Source organism: Crinia signifera, chromosome 7, assembly GCF_055691185.1.
Source record: "Crinia signifera chromosome 7, ASM5569118v1, whole genome shotgun sequence".
In the NCBI taxonomy this organism is placed as follows: Eukaryota; Metazoa; Chordata; class Amphibia; order Anura; family Myobatrachidae; genus Crinia; species Crinia signifera.
In genome coordinates, this window is record NC_139223.1 from 145,950,060 (window position 1) to 145,974,784 (window position 24,725).

Consider the following 24,725-nt stretch of genomic DNA (forward strand, 5'->3'; position numbering starts at 1 on the left):
TACATAGTAGGGAAACGTGGCTCTAAATTGCACCCCCTCAGTAATGAAAGGTGCCATCTGCTGAGAATAAAATGCTTTACACGCCAGTGTCAATGAGCGATTCACTGACATGATGTCAGTTGGTCCTATTGTGGCCAGGCTGAAATGCAGTTGAATTGTTGTTTTTGAGATTAAGTTCATACTCATTGCAATTAATCTGATCTCTCTTCATGACATGCTGCAGTATATGCAAATTGCCATTATGAAAACTGAGGCAACAGACTGAAAAACCAATACTGATGTCATTCTCAAAACTTTTGTCCATGGCTGTAGAATAACTCATGCTAGTAGCATGTATGTGTTGGTCTCTAGTTTTTGCAATAACTAATTAAACTTGTGTTTATCATTGGATAACATTTGGTTCTGTTTTAATCAATCAGAAGGACCATGTACCAGCACTGTTGGGTATGGCCACCGCTTACATGATATTGAAACAAACCCCAAGAGCACGAAACCAGTTGAAAAGAATCTCCAAAATGAACTGGAATCCAATAGATGCAGAAGAGTTTGAAAAGAGTCTGTTACTCCTGGCGGACATTTATATTCAGTCTGGAAAATACGATATGGCGGGCGAGCTGCTGAAACGCTGCCTCCGACATAACAGGGTATGGAAATGAGGCCGCATTGGGGTTTTTGTAAAACTTGTTTTGTACTTTGGATTCTGCATGTTCCACGCTTCCTACTCCATTGATAATAGTTTAAATCCTCATCTTGTTTAAATTCAAAATTGCACAGGATTGTTAAAATGCATTTAAGGGAAATGAAAAACTCATTGCCATTTCCATAATTGTAATAAAAATTAGGCGTTCTCATAATTGACTTCAGATAGAAAAAAGTGATTACTACACTGCATTATCAGAAAAATACCTTTTATCTGAATGAAGAATAATTCTCTTGGGGGTTATAATGTTCCCTTTCCAGAAGCCATTAAATTGACAATACAACCCATATTAGTCCTTCTCATTGGTACACAGACTTTACATCCTCATTTGTATTCCGTTTATGTGATTAACTAGGTTATTAACTAATTCCTTTTAAAATGTTCTTGCATACTACTTCCTTTATCTTTGTAACATGACATACCGCAGTGACCTACAAAGATGGACTTTAGTGCTCCTCTTGGACTTCAGTTTATCTGTTCGTGATCCTCATTGAATTCATTTTTATTTATTGAACTTTCAGTTTTTTGTGGTTTGTACTCCTTGTTGGGTGATTGTTGCGAAAGCAGGTTTAACTCCACTGTTTAACTCAATTTGCACATGTTTTGATTTCTACCGAGACACATCGGTCAGCACAGCAGGGGGGAGGGGGGGGGGTTGCTTAATATCAGTGTCAGTGTGGAAACATGATGCGGCAAATTATGGTGGTTCGAGGGCGTGGGTGCTTGATCACATCATCGTAGCCACCCACCTTGCAATGCAGTACCAACATTAACAGCACTGTATAATAGGGGGCATGGTTATGATTACGCTATTCAGCACAAATCGCAGGTTTGCCTACGGGGGTATGCCCACTTCACTCAACTATGGGAGACAAACCCACTCTTCGTGGAAGCTGGGAGCGCCTTTCAATTTTTGGGAGCCTCCTTGCAGATCCGGGAGAATAGGCCAGTATGAGGAGGATACAGGAACTGTCTTTTAAGAGTGTGCTATATCAGTTTTGTGTCCATTTACAGGAAGTCCAAGATTATGCTTAATTTGGAAATACTGTATATTAGAAAAGAAAATTGATGTATACGATGTCTCTCTTTTTAGAATTTATTTTTTTTTGCACCTCTAGGTGAAAAAAAAAACAACACAAACAATTGTCACATGTAACAAAGACAATTCCAGATATCACATTACTTTCATTTTGTATTTAAAACATAAATGTGACTTAACAAAAGCCATATTTTAGGTTTGCAAAAAAGTTTTTTCTATAAACCCCTTTGTGGTAGAGTTTTCTCAGTGCTCTACTGAAAACAGATTTATTTCCCCCCAGAGCTTTTGTATTTGAAATTGGTGATTACATTTTTTTATATTTTACATTTTCTCCATCTCGATTTTAAATGCTTTCTATGTGTAGAAATAATATGGTATCCCAACAAGACCTAAAACTTTTTTTAAACCTACTGCATTAAATAGAAAAATGGGTACTTGTGTAGTTTCACGGCGCCACCGCGCGCACAGTCTGTTAGAAACTTGGCAGCTTGCCAGACTCTGTGCGCATGCCGCTCTAGCTGTTATACTAGCTGTTCTCAGCGCTACTTTACCAGTGTAGCGTGTGCGCGTGCCACTCTAGCTGTTCTCATTGCAGCGCTATGCTATCAGCGTAGCATAATGTACACGCTACAATTGAGATGCTTTAGCGTCTGAATTCTGAGTCCTTGCAAGCCGCTAAGAAGGGGGTTATCTGGATTCAGACTCTAATGCGTCTGAATTTGGTAGGGTGTAGGGGTACATAGGGGTGCACTCTGCAAAACACTCCTAAACCTGTTCACAATGACACTAGTCGACATAACAGCTGTCGACCTTGTTAATTCCACTATCCACGTCAACCCGAAGCGTGGCGAGCGGCGGCGGTACGTTTCCTACGACCTTTTCATACCCCCACTATCCACGTCGGCGTGGAGTTGAGAATAGAAAGTGTGGCGAGCGCAGCGAGCCACCGAGCCCGAAGCGTGGCGAGCGCAGCAAGCCCCGTGAGGGGACGCGGACACCTGTGAAGCCCGCGAGGGGATGCGGATCCCTGTGAAGATAGCCGCGGGGCTCGCTGCGCTCGCCACCCTTCGGGCTCGATGGCTCGCTGCTCTCGCCACACTTTCTATTCTCGACTCCACGCCGACGTGGATAGTGGGGGTATGAAAAGGTCGTAGGACACGTACCGCCGCCCCTCGCGGGGCTCGCTGCGCTCGCCACGCTTCGGGTTGGCGTGGATAGTGGAATTAACAAGGTCGACAGCTGTTATGTCGACTAGTGTCATTGTGAACAGGTTTAGGAGTGTTTTGCAGAGTGCACCCCTATGTACCCCTACACCCTACCAAATTCAGACGCATTAGAGTCTGAATCCAGATAACCCCCTTCTTAGCGGCTTGCAAGGACTCGGGATTCAGACGCTAAAGCGTCTCAATTGTAGCGTGTACATTACACTACGCTGATAGCTGCAATGAGAACAGCTAGAGTGGCACGCGCACACGCTACGCTGGTAACGTAGCGCTGAGAACAGCTAGGATAACAGCTAGAGCGGCACGCGCACAGTTAAATAGAGACTCTGGCAGGCTGCCAAGTTTCTGAAACAGACTGTGCGCGCGGTGGCGCCGTGAAACTACACAAGTACTGAAAAATGTATATATTGTATATGGTTTGTCATTGGTGATCACCAGATAGACCAGAAGGCCAAAGGGCAACCTTGTAGTTTGTAGAAACATCTCACAATAGGCAAGGATAAGGTTCACCTTACAGCAGAGACGTTTGTAGCTTCTAATTGTAGGATCATTACTGTATATAGTATTAAGAAGCTTATAACTTGTCACTATATTGTCTTGTCCTGCACACAGGCAGCTCCTGGTACAGTTGCCAAAAATAATCTATATATTGAGCACTTTAATGCTCCATTATTGGGAATTGAATAGCTACATATAATGTATCTATCAGCACTGCACTGCTCTAAGCAGCACATTTGCGCTCATTACGGTATACACTGAGAAGCACCTGCTGGAAGTGATCAGACACAGCCCTGTATTAACAACTATGAATTGCTATGTTCTAAATATTGTATGTGCCAGCTAGAGTTTAATAAGCAGTCTACATTGGGGTACAAATTGGTGTAATGAGGATTATTTGCTTAACAGTAGGGCCTGTTTCTACTTTGTTAGCAAAGCAAAAAAGCACTCAACTGGGCAAAACCAAGTTGCACGGAAGGCGGGGCTGATGTAACATGTGCAGAGAGATTTAGATTTGGGTAGGTTAGATTTTTTTCCGTGCAGGGTAAATACTGGCTGCAGTTTAGGTTTCCGTTTGAGTACACACCGCCTCTGCCCCATCTACAGTGCATCGTGGTGTTACCCAGTTGTTTGGTTTTATGTTTGGCTAACAAAGCTGAATCGGCCCCTTAGAACTCAGTTTAACTCTTTTTCCAGTAACTGTCACAGGAAACACCCATTTGGGGGAGGAGGCACCATACCTAAAATTGTTACAAGTGGCTATTAATACTGTATTAATACTGTATACTATGAATACTGTATAACAACACTTATTAGTGCATACAGACACAGTTTATCGTAAATATAAAAGTAACGGTACTGTGCAACCACAATATATAAAATAAGATTTTATTATCTTCCATATACAGTTTCCCAATTTAATTAATATAAAATAAGTAGACAACCATATAATCATAGATATGGACATTTATTAATGTAACCTAGCTATCTTAAATGCACATAATTGGGGCAGAAATTTCTTTATCACTACTAGTCTATTGATCTTTAAAGATACTAGCAGAATAATTGAAAATCAATCTTTTAAAATGAATGTTTTAACCACACTTGCAGTCCAAATTTTTTTTATTGCAATTCAAACAGTCTGGTTAAAATGTTTAACTTTATTGTAATTTATTTATTTATTTTTATTCAAAAATGGTCTACATTGAACGTTAATGTTCTTATTTTAAAGTAGCTCACCATTGGATCTGCGACAAGCCCTAGAGCTGTTGAGTATGTCTAGACGTTGGACATGAAAGGGTTAAAGATACAGTGTGCACCCATTATGGCTGCTTTTTTCTTTGTTTTGAAAACGTTTTTGGGGTCCGCGCACTGTACTCGGTTGTTCAGTGCTAGCTGCTCCACTTACCAGATGACCGATCTGGATAGAATTGCTGAACTAAAGTTTGGGTTAGTGCAGTGCTCTGCTCCTTGGTGTGTGTATGATGTGGGATGAATGACAGGCAGGGATATGTAGAAAAACAACCAATTTTACTTCAAAATAAGAGGTGCAAACACACTTTGCATGGGTAGGGGTACAAGGGGAATATAATTGTGTGTAACAGCAAATCTACAGTGATGGTACAATATAACAATAAGAATTAAATAGGATTAAATATAGTCATTATTTTTCTTTGTTTTGTTTGATTCATTTATGACCATTTAGGTTTCGTTTACATAGAATATTTACAGATTTCTTATCCCTCCTGAAGGACATTAATTCTCTGGCATCTACAGATACTGTACTTAGGATGCATTTTGCACAATCCGGTTGTAAAGCATAATTGTAAGAACACTTTGGCCAATGCAATAAAAAGCTTCAAACACACAGAAGTAACCGTAATAAAGACATCATGATTAATTTAAAGCCCATCTGAGTAGTATTTAAAAAGATGAATTACAGTAAATGAACTTGGCGGTTCTAAAGTGGTTGGAGATTTGACTTCAATGTGTGATGTGTGCATTTTCATCATGCCTTTTCTGACCTGACGAACAGATTTTTGAGCATTAATATATGTGTATATATTATATATTGCCATAATATGATGGGTGGGGTGTTTCCAACTATGCGCTCTTGCTCACACAGAGAAGCATTGTGGGTCTCTAGTTTTTGCTCCTTTTAAAGAAACCTTACTTGCAGGTTTTAGAATGAAATATGGAATGAGTGCTCTTTATGTATTAATAGCCAAAAAAAGTGACACTAGGTCATGCCGAAGTGCTGGTTCTAATGTTGATGGCAAGACCTTCTTACTTTCCTGAGTGTAGCTGCAGCCCCTTATTCAGAGGTATTGTCAACCTCTATGTAAAAACAAATATCTAGAGTGGTGGCAATACAAATTGTCACCTTTAGGAGGCGCTGCTGTACTCAATATAATAAATACAACAATGTATATAAAAATATATTAATTTAATAAAAATTATTAGTGATAAATAATTCACAGAGTGCATTCAAAATATTTATGAACTTGATAGACACTACATGACACTAGGCGCCCCTTGGCAACGGAGCCTGCTGCCGGTCCCTGACGCCTCCCCCGCCATTGCCACCAGTCCCCCTCACCGCCCCGACTGAACATTGAATCATCAATGTACCTGCTATAGAGGACCAGGCCTGCCCCGAGACCGAGCCCCCTCAATTGTGCTGCTCCTCAAAGTGGCCCATAAAAAGGTTTGCAAATCTCTGGGCGAACCTGGTCCCCATGGTGGTACCCCGTCACTGTAAATAAGAATTAGAATAAAAAATAAAATAATTGTCAATATAAATCTGATAGATTGTAAAATAAAAGTGCTTAATTTTTCTGTCATCTTTGAATCATTTGATAAATAGTACTCTATGGCCTATATTCCCAAATCGTGATTTACTGTATATACTCGAGTATTAGTCGACCCGAATATAAGCCGAGGCACCTAATTTTACTACAAAAAACTGGGAAAACTTATTGACCCGAGTATAAGCCTAGGGTGGGAAATGCAGCAGCTACTGGTATATTTCCCTGTATAAAAATACCAGGACACAACAGACTGCTCCCCTTGCATAATAGCAGGACACCACAGGCTGCTCCCCCTGCCTAATAGCAGGACACCACAGGTGGCTCCCCCTGCATAATAGCAGGACACCACAGGGGGCTCCCCCTGCAGAGGACACCACAGGCTGCTACTCCTGCACAATACACCACAGGCTGCTCAGGCTGGGACACCACAGGCTGATCCCCCTGCTCACCCCTGGGACACCACAGGTGGCTCCCCCTGCCTAATAGCAGGACACCACAGGTGGCTCCCCCTGCATAATAGCAGGACACCACAGGTGGCTCCCCCTGCAGAGGACACCACAGGCTGCTCCTCCTGCACAATACATTACAGGCTGGGACACCACAGGCTGATTCCCCTGCTCACCCCTGGGACACCACAGGCTGATCCCCATGCAAGGGACACCACACACGGAGGGGGGAGGGAGCAGCCGCCGCTTACCTCCTCCAGCATCCGACTCCAGCGTGTTTGGGGTGCGCCGCTGACTGGCTCCACGGGGAGCGGGGGGTACGCAGCCGCCGCCACTGCCCTGCCATTCACTTCGCTGCCCGGCTGCACTTTAAACATAGGCGCGGCTACGGCAACATGGCCGCCGGCCTCCTGCGCTGAGGACATGTATAGTGCAGGAGGCCGGCGGCCATGTTGCCGTAGCCGCGCCTATGTTTAAAGTGCAGCCGGGCAGCGAAGTGGATGGCTGGACGCAGCAAAGAAGCCACTGACTCAAGTATAAGCCGAGTGGGGGCTTTTTCAGCTAAAAAAAGGGCTGAAAAACTCTGCTTATACTCGAGTATATACGGTATATTAGAGCAGTGGTTCTCAACCTCAGTCCTCAAGACCCCTACACAGTTCACATTTCTTGGCCACCCAGCATGTGCACGGGTGCACTCATTACTCACTGACACATTTTAAAAGACCCACAGGTGGAGCTAATTATTTCACTTGTGATTCTGTGTGGGGATATGGAAAACTTTCACTGTGTGGGGGTCCTGAGGACTGAGGTTGAGAACCACTTAGTAGAGCATAACTGCTCCACATCACTAGTAATAAAATATTTACTTTTCCATTCAATTGTCCTCATTTTTTGTAAAAAGTGCATTGTGTCTTTATTATATGAATCCAAATTATAGACATACTTTTGTAGATGACTGTCAACAAAAAACGATAGATGATTCATCATAGATCCTATCCCTGCAATTATAAGCCTGCTCGGTGGGCAGGTCAGGGTTTTATAGATCTTTGGCTGAAAATAATAACTTGGTGTAATTGGATATGGAATGTACAAAAGTTATGAAGTTCCCTGGATATCGCGCCCACGGACAGACCCTCATCTAATACATGTCTGAATTAATTCTGAAATAGTAGGGTGGGGTCTCCCAATAATTTATCAAAATAATTTGCACCAGTTCGCTGCCTATATGCTTGTTTTAGATGATCAGCTGTTTCTATCACTATAACCCCACCCTCTTGTCCGCCTCTTTAATGCTGAGACTGGGGTCATAAAGTACTGCTTTAATTGCTTATCTCTGAGAGATGTCTTATCAGCTTTGTTATATTATAGCATTATAAAAGCTTTCTACATATGGACCCCTCCCTATATTGTAGGGGATAGAACTCAGATCTTACCTTAAACCCTGTTCTAGCTGTAGAACGTTCATTAATATAATATATAGGCACGCTCAGCGATTATTGTGTTCTCCGCAGAAAGGTATTCTAACACCTCCACTTCAGCATTATCTTCCAAATCTAAAACTATAGGCATAACTTCTTCCCCCTTCTTCTGATTTATTTATGGAAAAATACCTATTTTGACTAAAGGTCCATACACACTAGAAGATTATTTTTCCAATCTGGCTGGTTGTAATGAAAATCTGGAAATTTCTGGGGACAAATTGCAATCGACTGTTTGCTCCCAGACGCAGGAAAATGTACAAAAGCAGTCATCTGCATAAAAGCCTATACACACTATTTAATTTTATCATTATTTATTGTAATAACTGTTTCTTATAGAGCACACACATATTCCGCAGCGCTTTACAGAGAATATTTGAACATATATTCTGAACATACACCCCGTCACTGCTGCAGGTCCCCGTGAGTCTTTACAAGTGATAAATCGCATGTGATTCATCGCATGTAAAAATGGCACATCAATGCCAAATCGTAATAGAGCCTGCCTGGGAAGCTCAAGGGAAATTGGGTCCGACTTGTCCTCAGGACAGGGTGGCCTAATGTCTGGGGGCCTTAAGGGGTATATTTGCTAGAGATAAAATGGATGGCGATAAAGTATCACCCAGTTAACTCCTAACTGCCATGTGACAGACTGTGTTTAAAAAATTACGGGGCAAACGTATTAAGCCTGGCCAAGAGCTGTGTTTAAAATATGACTGTTGGGAGTTGATTGGCTGATGCGTTATCTCCTTCCAATTTATCTAAACTTTATCTCTTTGCCAGGATTAATACATCTGCCTTAATATGAGCTGTTGGCTGTTACTTTAACTCCGTCCACTTAATCTCCATCCAAGGCTTAGTAACTAGACCCCTATAAAACATAAAGGGACAGATGTATTAAGCCTGGAGAAGAGAGAAACTGGAGATTAAGTGAAAGGAGATAAAGCACCAGCCAATCAACTCCCGACTATAATTTTAAAACACAGCTGATTGGCTGGTGCTTTATATCCTTTCACTTTATCTCCAGTTTCTCTCTTCTCCAGGCTTAATACATCTGCCCCCATGCCTGCTGCAGAGGGGTTTGGCATGTCATGTTTTGGATAGTACCGTAGCAATTGACATGGGGAGGCATGTGCTACAGGAGGAAGAGTGATATAAAGTGATTTTTACCATTTCATTATAATTGTATTGTTGTGTATGACCAATTGTGAGGGATTTAATGGATATTTGTGAATATGCTTTTGTGTTTATTGGGGTATAAATGTTTTAAGAGACATTTGTCAGTGTACAGAACGAAGTTTGCTTATACAGCTTGTGAACGTTTTACTGCTGTACATTACATGTTGTTATTATTGTGATGCTCGCAGTCATGGGGAAACAAGTGCAGTGTTTGTGAATAGAGACATGGAATCACACCAAGATGAGAATTGCTGACATTTTATGTTTTACTTTTGCGTCTCCATCGAGTCTAAAATTGTAGCAGATTAAATAACAACATTGTGATCTAAGTGCAGGAACACTTTGTAGCAGTCCATAGCAATTCCAGACAAAGATATGAGCTTTTACCAGTAACACTGTGTATTTAACTTTGTTTTCCACAATTTGATATCCTATTAACCACATTAAATCCATTGTTACAGTCCTGCTGCAAGGCTTACGAATACACTGGCTACATAATGGAAAAAGAACAGGCATATAAAGATGCAGCCAGCAACTATGAAATGGCCTGGAAGTTAGGAAACAGGACCAATCCGACTGTTGGTAAGATAGGAAAATGACAACATGTGTGCTGTGTGTGGATAGTTTCTATGGAAGACTCACTGAATAATTCTAGAAGGTCCAAGCGTTATACGACCACCAACAGATGTAGTGTACAATAAAATGTAGAAAAAAAGATAATGGACACAAACCGCAAATTGATCAAAAATATTTTTAGGTCCACCATGCACAGTGATTGCAGACACCCTTCTTCGCAAACTGTCCACAAGTTCCTGGACAACAGCAGGCGTCCTATGTGTTGCCATTCCACTTTAAGTATAGTAACAAACTGTGACACTGAAGTCAGCCTAGAATGCACCCATTTGTTGTAGAGGTTCTCGATGGAGTTAAGATATAGACACCGAGCTGGCCAGTTCAACCGGATTACCGAATTTTCTGTAAAAACAGCTGAAACAGTCCCACGGCATAATGCCAGCACCTTCATGCTGTACTATATCTACTGAACAGTGTATTTTAATGGAAAGAGCACCTGCACCTTTTATTTTATTTTTCACTTTAACAAGTGGCATTTATTAGAACACTAGAAATCCGGACAGAATTATGGTATAATCATATCATTAACAATTCGGAATGGAAATTAAAGGGTCTGGAAGAAAATAAAACACGGCTAGTGATGGCTATCATTTTGTATTAAAAACAATAAGAATTGAACTTGCTTTATATGAACGGTCATTTCTGCATGTTGCTTGTTTCTTCTTCCCATAACTCTAGGCCCATGTACTTGGAGATTAAATCTGTTTTAGTGGGTTCTTATGTTGATGTGGTTGGAGATTAATATTTGGTCACATGATCAGTACTGTAAATTAAAAGTGATAACTCCTATGCCAGTGGTTCCCAAACTTTTTGAATCACGGCACCCTAAAGTATCAGAATATTTTTCACGGCACCCCTAGGCCAAAAGTTGGTTACTAATTTCAGGAAAAATATTAAATTAGTTGTGATTTAAATGTTTTCCTTAGGTCCACTTATGTGGTGAGAAACATGATTCACTTCTGTTTACCCACATATTCTTAATTGGAAGCCAAAAGCACTGATTTTGCCTATTTCATTGGCCATAAATAACTTGAATTGCTTCTGGACCACCAACCTGAGGCACCCCTGCAAGTGCTCCGAGGCACCCCAGGGAGCCTAGGCGCACAGTTTGGGAACCACTGTCCTATGCAATAATAATAAGAGACATTCGGGTTATATGTCTCTAAATGGGGTTTTTGTATAAATGGATTTGCTTTTACTGATCATATGACCTGTGCTAATGTGCATTTTAAGGTGACTAACCTGGAGTATAATTTAGGTACTGTTAAAGAGAATCGCTTACTTAGATTTGTTCTGATTAGTCCAGTTGTGCACATGGCTTTTGTAGTGCAGTCATGAAACGTCGCTCTACATCAAGCATGTTGAACAGAAAATCCTAACTGGGCCAATTAATTATGGTTTTAAGGTCCGTGCACGATGGGCGACTTTTAGCTGCTTAGTTTTGTCTTTTGAGCTGCTTTCAGCCAAAAGCCGCTCGGTGTGTACAGGGTAGCAGTGAGCGGTGATGCGCGCTCCCGAATCATTGCTGGCTCAGACGCTCATCTGCTGGTAATACCATCAGATGAGCGATGGGGTGGACGCTGTCCACAGCGTCCTGCTATAGAAAGTCGTCCACCCCTGGGAAAATTGCTGCAACTGGCAAAAACCGATCATTGTGTATGCATTGAGCGTTTTTCAGCCCAGCGATTCTCCCCATCATTGGTCAGCATACACGCTGGGCAAAAACTCCAAGTGTGTACGGACCATAAGATTTGTGTGGGCAGCAGGAAAAAGTCTTATATGCAATTTTTAAAGGTTTATTGGAAAAAAAGAGCAATGTCATGTATCAGGAAAACAATGGTTCCCTCTCCTCTTATAAATATATCATATTAGTGGGAGCTGTGTTATTTCTCATATATAACTGTACGGTCTCCTCTTTAATAAATAATAATAACATATCCGTGGGAGCTGGAAGCTGTATTCTGTATGGCCCCTTCTCCTGTTTAATAAATACAAATATGCCACCTATCAGGGGGGGTTATTCTAGTTCATTCTTTCTGACAAAATCCTTCTTAGATGGACAAAACCATGTGCACTGCGGGTGGGGCAGATGTAACTTGTGCAGAGAGAATTAGATTTGGGTGGGGCTTTTCTTCAAAGTGAGATCTATATTGCAGTGTAAAATCATGCAGTCAGTATTTTCCCTGCACAGAAACAAAAAAATTCACCCAAATCTAATTCTCTCTGCACATGTTACATCTGCCCCCCTGCAGTGCACATGGGCCCTTATTCTGATCGGTGCGGATATATCCGCGTGCGTTCGGCCCGCCGATGTTTTGTGTCTGCGCATGTGCAGAGGCGTCTCTGCGCATGTGCGAGCGGGGCGTACGGCGAAATTCCGCATGATATGTGAACACTCCGAACAGGGGGTGGAGAGGGGCGTGAAGGGCTATTTGGGCTCATTACCATATGCATACGCCCCGCGTTTCATGGGAGTTCCCATGAAAACGCTGGGCGTACGTATGGTAATGCGGCCGTGACGCACGTGTAGGGGGCGGACATATGACATCGCCGGATGTCAGCTGCACGCCCAGATCTCTGCTTTTGCACGGAAAAATGTCCGTGTGGTCTGAGGTTGCGGGTGCTGGTGGAGCACTCGGTCCTGCATTCGATGGTCTGCGACCATCGAATGATGGGGGAGGTTCCCTTAGATGGAGGAGGCGTATTCCGTGAAAAATACACGTGCGGTCCGTTCGGACAGCTTCTTACCGCATACGGACGGAGTTGGCGATCCGTATGGAAGGCGGGGTTTCGCACGCACGGTCCTGGCCACATAATCGGCTCCGACCGCACCGATCAGAATAAGGGCCATGGTTTTGTCCATCTAAGAAGGATTTTGTCAGAAAGAATGAACTAGAATAAACCCCAGTGTGAGGTAGGAGCGGTGTTTAATTCCCCTCATATATCACTGTTTGATCCTCTCTCCTCTTTAATATACAATAGTAATAACACAAATTCAGTAGAAGCTGAGAACTTTGTTATTCCTTCTCATACAGATGGCGTCCCCCCGTGCACCAGATTGTTCTGTTTCGCACTCCGTTCACCAAGAAAGGGACTCGCGAATGCCTCACATGTGTGCAAGTCCCATTGCCGCTAGAGCGTTCCACACATACGTGTCCCATTCTTTGTGAATAAGCACGGCTCCATCTGTTTATAACTGTACCTGCTCCTCTTTTAATATATATTAGTAATGTAATAACACATATCCGTGGGAGTTGAGAGCTGTATTCTGTATGGACCCTTCTTCTCTGTAATATGTAATAATACTACACATCAGTGAGAGCTATTCCCATTTTTGGAGAATTTCACTTGGTTAAACTACACATCCCAGCATGCATTGCCATAGTTTTAGCATCCCCTAATAGCAAAACTATGGTAAGGCATAACAGCAGGAGGGCCATAGTTTGGACCTGCCTGACGTATATGTATGCTCTCTAATAAATGTTTGGTTTCTTTGGGAGAGCAATGTTATTCACTAGAACAGTGTTTTTCAACCACTGTGCCATGGCACACTAGTGTGCCTTGAGCAGTTCTCAAGTGTGCCCCCAGATCTAGAGATGCCCAAACCAGTTTACAGCTACAATATATGGGGAAGAGTGTTTTGAAATGAGAATAAGGGCGCTATTATTATGAAATGGAAAGAATTGAGGCTAATACTCCCCTGTAACTCCCAGTAGATCCAGATGTAGTTCTCCGTTGTATTTTTCTTATTGCAACATATGAAATGACAAAAAGAGAGAAAGAGGGCCGTACCCCTCGTGTTATCCTGTTTTGGGAATTCAATCACTGATATGGACAATATTATGGTGTTATCCAATCTTCAATTAATCGGGGTATCTCCCGCTTACAATCACACTCACAAGAAGAGCAGATCAAATCGCATTTTAAATTATACTTCCAGGGTCATCAAAAACTGCAATCAGATGATATGAAACGGGGTGCTCCCCCTAAACCATATACTCACAGAGTAGTGGATATCAAGGCGCATAGAACAGGTTCTTTCTCCTGTGGGTTTTTTTCTTTCCTCCCAAACCAAAAATAAATCCTGGATTCTTGCATATATAAACAAGTATCGGTACTTATGTAGTAACTGGGCTGCCGATTTTTTGATTGTATGCCTTAACTTAAGGCATACAATCAGTGCGATGCGATGACCCGATTTTTCCAAATGATTCAATGTTAAAATGGACTGAGTCCATTTTAACATGGAATTCAATGGGAAAAAGGGGTCCTTTTCATACCCCTACTATCCAAGTGGGCATGGAGTTGGATATAAACCTGTGGCGAGCGTAGCGAGCCCCGTGAGTGGACGGTATTCTGTGTCCCCTCGCGGGGCTCGCTACGCTCGCCACGCTTCGGGCTCGGTGGTTCGCTACGTTCGCCACAGGTTTATATCCAACTCCATGCCCACTTGGATAGTAGGGGTATGAAAAGGACCCCTTTTCCCATTGAATTCCATGTTAAAATGGACTCAGTCCATTTTAACATTGAATCCTATGGAAAAATCGGGTCCATCGCATCGCATGCGATATGGTCGTATGCGATGCGATGTGATGGACCCGATTTCAAAATCGGCAGCCCAGATACTACATAAGTACCCAAGTATCCTTTATTATAAAACATGCAGTTTAAAAACAGAATTGGAAAGAGTGAGGCTACTGAGCTGTATGGAACCGGTTAGGGCTGGACGGATACTTGTTTATATATACAAGAATCCAGGATTTATTTTTGGTTCGGGAGGGTAAAAAAAAACACTGGAGAAAGAACCTGTTCTATGCGCCTTGATATCCACTACTCTGTGAGTATATGGTTTAGGGGGAGCACCCCGTTTCATATAATCTGATTGCAGTTTTTGATGACCCTGGAAGTATCATTTGAAATGCGATTTGATCTGCTCTTTTTGTGAGTGTGATTGTAAGGGGGAGATACCCTGATTAATTGAAGATTGGATAACACCATAATATTGTCCATATCATATTATAGAGTGATTGAAATCCCAAAACAGGATTACACGAGGGGTATGGCCCTCTTTCTCTCTTTTTGTCATTTCATATGTTGCAATAAGAAAAATACAACTACATCTGGATCTACTGGGAGTTACAGGGGGGTATTAGCCTCTTTCCATTTCATAATAATAGTGCCCTTATTCTCATTTTAAAACACTCTTCCCCAGATATTGTCCATTGTAAGGAGACTGGGTGGTCTCCTCCGTTTTTGAAAGAATATAGGCAGCTAAGAGCGCAGACTATAATTTTCCCAACAGACAAAACACCAGTTTACAGCTACCACCAGCTCAACTGTTATTCACTGGTCTCTTCTTTTCATGTAAAGGGCCAGTGTATTTTATTTTTGGGGCCAATAGTTTTTTTTTTTCCCTGTGGGTGCCAATGTGTTTTGCCCTGTGGGGATCTCATGGTGTGCCTTGGCAATTTAAAAATATTAGTGTGCCGCAAGGTAAAAATCACTGCATTAGAAGCTTTGTTTTCAAGACCTATACTAGCTTAGTGCCAAATTAAAAGAGATAATACAGTAGTTACACCTATGCAGCATGATAATGGCTATATTTATTTATTTTCAGGGTATAAACTGGCTTTTAACTACCTGAAGGCTAAGAGATATGTTGATGCAATTGATGTCTGTCATAAGGTAAGAGCATGTTTAATCATTACCCTTGACACTCATTGCTGATAGGTGCAACTGCAGCACTATTCAGGACAATAAGGCCCTTATTCTGGTCGGTGCAGATATATCCGCGTGCGTTCGGCCCGCCAATGTTTTGTGTCTGCGCATGTGCAGAGGCGTCTCTGCGCATGTGCGAGCGGGGCGTACGGCCAAACCCCGCATGATATGTGAACACTCCGAACAGGAGGTGGAGCGGGGCGTGAAGGGCTATTTGGGCTCATTACCATATGCATACGCCCCGCGTTTCATGGGCGTTCCCATGCAAACGCTGGGCGTACGTATGGTAATGCGGCCGTGACGCACGTGTAGGGGGCGGACATATGACATCGCCGGATGTCAGCTGCCCGCCCAGATCCCTGCTTTTGCACGTAAAAATGTCCGTGTGGTCTGAGGTTGCGGGAGCTGGTGGAGCACTCGGTCCTGCATTCGATGGTCTGCGACCATCGAATGATGGGGGAGGTTCCCTTAGATGGAGGAGACGTATTCCGTGAAAAATACACGTGCGGTCCGTTCGGCCAGCTTCTTACCGCGTACGGATGGAGTTGGCGATCCGTATGGAAGGCGGGGTTTCGCACGCACGGTCCTGGCCGCATAATCGGATCCGGCCGCACCGATCAGAAGAAGGGCCTAAGTGATTGTAAAATAGTTAGAAGCTTATGTTCAATACTGTGTATTTAAAATAATTATTACTTTGTTTTATTTTTACATCCCAAATATTTTTAACAGATCTAAAGTGGGTAGTGTGATTTTGTTGTTTGGAAACGACCCAGCACTGTAAGGGCATAACCACTGCTATAAAGTAACACTGACATGGCAGGACATAACATGCCCCAAAAAATATTCCATATGCTGTAATGTATTTGGTACCAACCAGTGGCGGCTCATTACCCTTCTGGCCAGGGGCTCTACAACACCCTCTTCCCTGCCTTCCTGGTGATTGATGGCTGAAGTCACCCAGAACTGAGGCTTAGGCCCAGCGGGTGTGGGACTTTGGGTTTACCTCCAGTGCTGCAAAACAGGCTGCTTTCAAGGGACTGCCATCAGATGCAGCCTCTTGAAGCCAAATGGGGTTGATATTATAGCAGGGGAGTAGCTTTCCATGGGAAGCACTCTCTCTGCTACTGCAGACGGACTGCCGTCCCAGTATAGAGAAATTGCATCTTAGGCTGTGAGGAGCCGGTATTGCTTCCTATAGGAAATCACTGCCACTGCTAGGCAGTTCATGCGGTCGGAAAGTAATCCATTGTCACAGGCTCAGGGGATTACTGTAGTCAGCAGGAAGACTTTATTCAGGATAAAGACTTATGGTGAATACACTATTTAGTCAACATCTGGAAAAAAGTACATATCACACAGTGTATATACAGCTTGTGGAGCCAATGTGTGACCCCCGCAAGGTTGGTATGGCAAGTAAAAATGGACTGTGCAGGCAGGTCAATTTTGACTATATTGTATACAATCTGGTGTTATTTTATAGTCAAGATTGCACAGAAATATAATCAAAGTCAGTGGTTCTGGACTCCGGGGAGTTCAAGGCAAATCGCATAATCAGAATCTGTTGAAATTGCACCATGTGTATGCACCTTAAGTATCATGGTGAATCTACAGACTAAACAAGACAACTTGCTGATCAGAAGTTTTGTTTTTTAGTTTTTTTTTCTTTGCAGGCCCGCAGCTTTTCCGTTATTTGCTGCTTAGAAATGTATCTAGTGTGCTACATGGCAGACCTAAATCTAGCTGAATATGAGTCCGTGACTGTAAGAAAAGGGGGATTTTTGAGAAAACCAAAATTCAAATTTTAGCAGTAGAGAACAGAGCATTCCTCTAGCAGTCACGGCATTAAAGATAAAAGGAACGTCTTACCTTCTCGGAATGCTAATGATGGCTTCTACTTTTAATCAAAGAGAATAAGCTCACACAGGGACATGACATTTATTATTACTAAGCTAGCCTACTTCTCTGCTTTATTTTTCCAAAATGCTTTGTATATCATGTAACAGACTTATTGCTGGATGTTGCCTTTTACATGTAAGCAAATGTTAGCATGCATGTGTGCGTGTAGCCAGATGGCTCACACACAAATGTCTAGGTAGACACCAAATGGTCGACATGCACAGCCTTCCTGTGTTGATCATTGCCATGATCAACACATGAAAGGTCGACATGAGTTTTATCAATGGGTTTTTTATAGATATTTTTAAACTTTTTCATGCTTTCACCTCTACGTGGACTTCAATGGGGAACAGTAAAGTATACTGATTGCAGAAATGCACCTGTCCTAAAGCATGGAGAAAAAATTGGTATACTATTTGGGGGTCCACATGCTCGGATGTCAACAGTGACGCAAAAAAAACCTGAAAAACTCACGTCAACCTTTTTATGTTTGTGTCCTCCTTTTGTCACTGTTGACCTTGTGTATGTTGACCTTTTTTCAACATAGTGCATGTTGCCCTTTTGGTGTCTTTGGGCCAGATGCACTAAGCTTCAAAAAGTGATAAAATGGAGAGTGATAATCAACCAACCAATCAGCTTCTACCTGCTATCTCACAGACTGTGTTTGAAAAATGTCCGGCAGGAGCTGATTGGTTGGTTGTACTGTATATCACTCTCCATTTTATCACTTTTTGAGCTTAGTGAACCATTAGTGTCACCACTGCAGAAGGAAAGGACCCTGTATTAAGAAACCTACAGTCTGGTCTCTTTCTACCTCAGAGTAAATGTCAGAATTTCACTTCTATTTTAGGCCATAATTACAAATAATGTTGTTCTCATATATCTATAGATGGATCTAATCTCAATGTTATAGCCAATAATAAAAGAGCACAGTAGCCAGTGTTTGTTAGATGTATACAGATGTGTAGTAAGGACATAGTGAAAATTTGAGATATTGGTTCAGATTTTGGCTCAACCATTTTTTGTGGCCACCATTGCAAATCCTATACTGACAACATGCATCAAATACACTGAAGTTCACTTACAACCAAATGTATTCCCAGGGCTGTAACTAAGGATATGCGAGCCCTGCCGTTGCCCAGGGTACAAGGCCATGGGGACAGTGGCGCTATTCCAGGGCTAACCAAATCACCCAGAGGATACAGTATTCTGATTATGCAGCTTGTAGAGCTAACGGTAGTGTCCAGAGGTCATTACTCTACTCCATCTTCCGGAGGCCTAGTCCCAGTGACGTGATATCATGTTTGAGGACATGGCTGGCAGGAAGCCCTGCTGCAGTGCTGTGTACTCCCCTATTAAGTATGGAGTCTTATGTGTTACAGTCTGGTTTATAGAGGACATCAAGAATAGCATTTTTTATATATAACATTTTTTAATTGTTCTATAACGCATTATGTCAGTGTAGAGTTTTCCAAATTTGAGGACGCACGACGTGGGCTGCAAGCATCAATGTTTAGATCACACACTACCATTGGCTAGTTTCACAGGAGTCTGTGGGCTTAGGAGGGTGTGAAGCAGCTGATTCCAGAGTGCTGCCAATTCATGGGGGAACCATCCAGCACATATATTACATACATGGTCGCATGTATGTAAAATATGTGCCTACACCATTACTCACCATGGCACCCATATTACAAGGGGGGCAGGAGAAGAGGGTGTGTCTGGAATTTCTCATAAATGATATACATTTTTATTAAAAAGTTAATTTTATTCTTTAACAGGTCTTAGAACTTCACCCGACTTATCCGAAAATAAGAAAAGACATTCTGGACAAGTCTAGAGCTGCATTAAGGACATGAGGAAACTTGGCTTACTAAAATAAAGGGACAGCCTGACACAACATTTGTTAATAACAAAGTTGTGATCCTTACGGGACTTACATGCGTATTGTTGCATTTTACATGTGACAAAACATATCACACCTCTATCTATATGAAACCTGCTCCATTGTGTGTTAAATATTTGTATGTTATATAATGGTACTGTGTGGAAAGTCACTTTTATTCAATTACAAAAAATGTGTTTTTTTTTTTGTAGAAACTATCTAATGTAAGTCATGTTTAACTGGAAATCTTGAAGGTAGACATAAGAATGGTTGTCAAAAGTTTTTTTTCTTGTTTCAACCTATCGTCTGTTGATCAATAGGGGTCAACTTCTTGACTGCCGACCTAGATACTGTTGACCGGATACCAGGTTTAGTAATCTATTGTACTGTATATGCAGCAGGTGCGGCAGTATTTAATTAAATAGGTGCCAGGCCATGTTATGGAACAAAAGGGAGATTTATTCAGACAGTCTTTTGACTTTCGTCAAATCACATAGGGCCTTATTTTGGTTCATTCTTTCTGACAAAATCCTTCTTAGATGGGCAAAACCATGAGCACTGCAGGTGGGGCAGATGTTACTTGTGCAGAGAGAATTAGATTTGGGTGGGGTTTTACTTTAAAGTGAGATCTATATTGCAGTGTAAAAATAAAGCAGTCAGTATTTTCCCTGCACAGAAACAAAATTACTCACTCAAATCTAATTCTCTCTGCACATGTTACATCTTCCCCCCCCTGCAGTGCACATGGTTTTGTCCATCTAAGAAGGATTTTGTCAGAAATAAAGGAACCAAAATAAGGCCCTTAGTGGCAGCAAGTTTAATGTTTGGGTACACACAAGAACGATTTGGCCTAAAAACACACAATTTATAGTAACATAGTAATTAAGGCTGAAAAGAGACGTTAGTCCATTGAGTTCAACCTATCTATTTTGTAACTACTGATTTGAATAAGTCACATCTATAGGATTCCCTTAGTGGCCAAAAATGCATTCAGTTTTGATTTAAATTTATTAACAGTAGTTGCTGTAATCACCCCACCGGCAATGAGTTCCAGAATGTTACTGCTCTAATGGTGAAGAATCCTCTTCTTAATTCAGTACGGAATTTATTTTCCTCGAGCCTCAGTACATGCCCGCGTGTCCTAAGTATAGCCCTGTTAGGAAACAAATCATCTCCCAGTTCTATATGATTCCCAAACCTGAATTTGAACATACTAATCATGTCACCTCTCAACCTCCGTTTCTCCAGTGAAAACATATTCAGCCTGGTTAACCTATCTTTGTATTCTAGTGATTCAAGACCTTTTACTAGCTTAGTCGCCCTTCTCTGTACCTGTTCCAATTCATTTATGTCCTTTTTAAGGTGCGGTGCCCAGAACTGAACACAATATTCCAAGTGTGGTCTCACCAATGCCTTGTAAAGAGGCACTATCACATTGGCATCCCTTGAATCCATACCCTTTTTAATGCATGCCAGTGTCCGGTTTGCTTTTGCTGCTGCACTTGAGCAGTGTGCACTATTACCCAATTTTTCATCTATGATGACCCCCAAGTCCTTCTCTTTAGCAGAATTTCCTATAATAGCTTAATTTAGCCTATAAGTAGCTTGTGCATTTTTGTTCCCATAATGAATTATTTTTCAACGTTAAACCGCATTTTCCACCTTTCCGCCCATGTTTCCAGTTTATTTAAGTCACTTTGTAGTATTTCCACATCCTCTCCTGAGTTAATTTCCTTACTCAATATCGTGTCATCTGCAAATATTGCAATTTTACTCACTATGTCACTTCCAATATCCTTAATGAATATATTAAACAAGGTGGGTCCCAATATAGAACCTTGTGGGACTCCACTTTGGACCTTACCCAAGCTGGAATGTATGCCATTTACTATCACTCTCTGTCCCCGATTGTGCAACCAGTTTTTAATCCAATTACAAATTTTATCTATTAACCCTAAATTACCTATTTTCATAAATAACCTTTTATGAGGCACGTATCAAAAGCTTTAGCGAAATCAAGCAGGATTACATCAACAGATTTCCCAGCCACCTACTGACTTCATAGAAGCTAATTAAATTAGTCTGACATGATCTATTTTTGACAAACTCATGCTGAGCCTTACTTATCACTTTTTCATGTTCTTCTAAGAAATTTTGTATACTATCTCTTATTATTCCCTCTAATATTTTTCCCACAATGGATGTAAGGTTGACAGGCCTATAATTTTTAGGGCTAGTTTTGCTACCTTTCTTCCATATTGGTACTATGTTAGCTAAGCGCCAGTCCATTGGTACCATCCTTGAGTTGATTGATTCCTCGAATTCCAGATATAATGGTAGTGCGATGACAGAACTCAATTCTTTTAGTATCCTAGGGTGTATTTCGCCCGGGCCAAGAGATTTGTTACTATTTAGGTTCTGTAATCTATTTTTGACTATTTCTTCACTCAAACATACAGTTTGGGAGCAATCAAAAGCCGAGGCTTTAATCTGTGGGAGATCCTCTGAAGATTCTTCCCTAAGCAAAAATTAATTGAATAATTCTGCTTTCCCTTTTCCTTCTATTACCAGGGTACCCTGCTTATTTTATGTGGGCCAATATTTTCCTTCCTTAACCGTTTCCCGTTTATATAACTGTAGATTTTTTTGGGGATACAATCTCAACCGATTGTATGTAAATTGGGCATGTTTTGGGCCATTTCTGATCCGATTTGCAACCCTGCGGGTTGTTTGGTCGTTTCACAGATCCTACCTACAGCAGGTTGGATTTAGAAATGGCCATTCAGCTGGGTACAGGTGGAGATTGGATTAGATTCAGATTGTGTGCCGATCGTAAGACGATCATATGATCTGCACACGACCTGCATCGTTTTGGTGTGTACCAGGCATAAAGAAACTTCACATAGTGCTAAATCCCCCAATACAACTGATGACTGCAGTAATCACCTGATAATGTCACAGTTTGGAGTGCCTCTTGACCCGGGAAGTAACTCTCTTTCTCTGTGGGAATGTAGTCTCTTTCTCTCTCTCGCTCTGCTTCTTGGCTCTTATTCTAAGATGAAGTGTAGTTTTTATCAATGGGTCTAGACCGAGTCCTGGTAGGGAATAGGGAATGTCCGAACTAAGTATCCATTCAAATGCTGAGGTCTGTGGCAAAGTCTCGGGCATAGAACAGAAAAAGTTACAATATACGTGAAAACGAGAAGTTGACCTCAGGCGCCGCACCAAAAATCAGCCTAAGATTGAACAAAATGTGACCAACCAGCAATAGATACAATACAAAAAGGAACAATCATACTGGCGTTGTAGGCAAAGTAGTCCGAACACATATGATGGGATCTCCAAAAAAACTTCACTTCAATATAATATAGTACTGTAGATCCAGTATTCTTCAGTCCCAGCTCCAGTGTACTTACTATTTTGAGGTCTCCTGTGCACAGACGGAGCTGGTAGCAGCCAAGACAGTGGATGTTAATGGGACAAAGATGCCTGCAGCTGTAAACATTGATATATAGTGCACCGTACATTGGTGTACTATCTTAAAGATAGCTGAACCGGTAATGAACGAACACCTATGCCTGTAACATAGAAACCCTGTCACTTGCCACAGATTTTAGCAAGGCTCTTGGGATTGGGACAGATTCAGACCTGATTGCTGCTGAGCAAATTTGCCCAGCAGCCGATTATATGTGTAGGGTGATCAGAACAAATAAAGATGTCTTCACGCGATAGAGGAATTTAAATGAGGTTCACTGTTGATAAATGTAAGGTTATGCATCTTGGGAGACAGTGTCCTACTTACAATCTAAATGGGGTAGAATTGGGTAAATCAGATTTGGAAAAGGATCTACTGTAGGAGTCCAAACTGATAACAAACTGGGGTTTAGTGCTCAGTGTCATGTAGCAGCCAATTAGGCTATCAAGATACTAGTCTGTATAAAAAGGGGCATTATTATTATTATTATAATTTTATTTATAAGGCGCCACAAGTGTTTCGCAGCCCCGTACAAAGGAACAATACAGGGAGACAAAACTTGGCATAACATTGAATAAATAACAAAAATACAGTACAAATAAAGAGCACCACAGTTCAATACACATTACAGCTTAAATGTAAGTAGTGAGGACCCAATCAACATACAACTAGAGGCTTGAGGCCAATGATGGAGATGAGTATGAAGATGGTCACTGAGTGTTGGAGTAAAGGAGAGCTGTGAGTGAAATGTGAAGATAAGTGGGCTTTGACAACAGGAGGGAAGAGGGCCCTACTCGGAGGAGTTTACAATCTAGTAGGAAGGGGAGACAGACAGATTACAAGAGGTGCAAGCGAGGGGGTGGTGGTTAGATAGCAGGATGTAAACAGGCAAGGGGTCGGAGAACAGTGGAAGGGTACGCTTTGATGAATAGGTGAGTTTTCAGTGCCCGTTTGAAGCTTTGCAAGGTCGGGGAGAGTCTAATGGAGCGAGGGAGTGCGTTCCACTGAAGGGGTGCAGCACGGGCAAAGTCCTGTACTCTAGCATGGGAAGCAGTGATCAGGGTGGAGGAGAGACGACAGTCGTCAGCTGACCGTAGAGGGCGGGAGGGTGTATGAATGGAGATGAGGTTAGAGATATATGGAGCAATGGAATTAGAGATGGCCCTGTATGTGAGTGTGAGGTGTTTGAAGAGGATTCTGTAGGGGAATGGAAGCCAGTGCAGATTTTGTTGAAGGGGAGTAGCAGAGTTAGAGCGGCGGGAGAGGAAGATAAGCCTGGCTGCAGCATTGAGGACAGATTGGAGAGGAGCTAGTTGGGATTGAGCGAGGCCAGTGAGAAGAGCATTACAGTAGTCAAGCCGTGAGATGACTAATGAGTGGATGATCAGCTTAGTTGCACTCTGTGAGAGAAAGGGCCTGATGCGAGCAATGTTGCGTAACTGGAACCGGCAAGAATGGGCCAGGGCTTGGATGTGGGGTGCAAAGGAGAGGGAGGAGTCAAGAGTGACACCCAGGCAGCGGAGTTGGGGAACAGGGGAGATGATGGTGTTGTTAACAGTGATAGAGATATTAGTAGGGGGCATAGCTCTGGGTGGGGGAAAGATAATAAGTTCGGTTTTGTCCATATTCAGCTTCAGAAATCGCTCAGACATCCAGGTAGAGATGGCAGCGAGGCAGTTGGAAACTTGAGAGAAAACAGTGGGGGACAGATCAGGAGAGGAGAGGTAGATTTGGGTGTCATCTGC

The 24,725-nt window shown here is 42.1% G+C and overlaps 1 protein-coding gene across 1 annotated transcript in view; it reads left to right on the forward strand.

Annotated features, from left to right (window-relative positions):
* Window positions 1-20,027, forward strand: part of TTC21B (tetratricopeptide repeat domain 21B) — a 110,492-nt gene extending 90,465 nt beyond the window's left edge. Inside the window, exons 26-29 of the mRNA XM_083153910.1 lie at window positions 420-644; window positions 9,835-9,955; window positions 15,624-15,691; window positions 19,402-20,027. Of these exons, the coding sequence (XP_083010036.1) occupies window positions 420-644; window positions 9,835-9,955; window positions 15,624-15,691; window positions 19,402-19,479 (492 nt within the window). The 3' untranslated portion in view covers window positions 19,480-20,027. The remainder of the gene's footprint in view (window positions 1-419; window positions 645-9,834; window positions 9,956-15,623; window positions 15,692-19,401) is intronic.
* The last annotated feature ends 4,698 nt before the right edge of the window (window positions 20,028-24,725 follow it).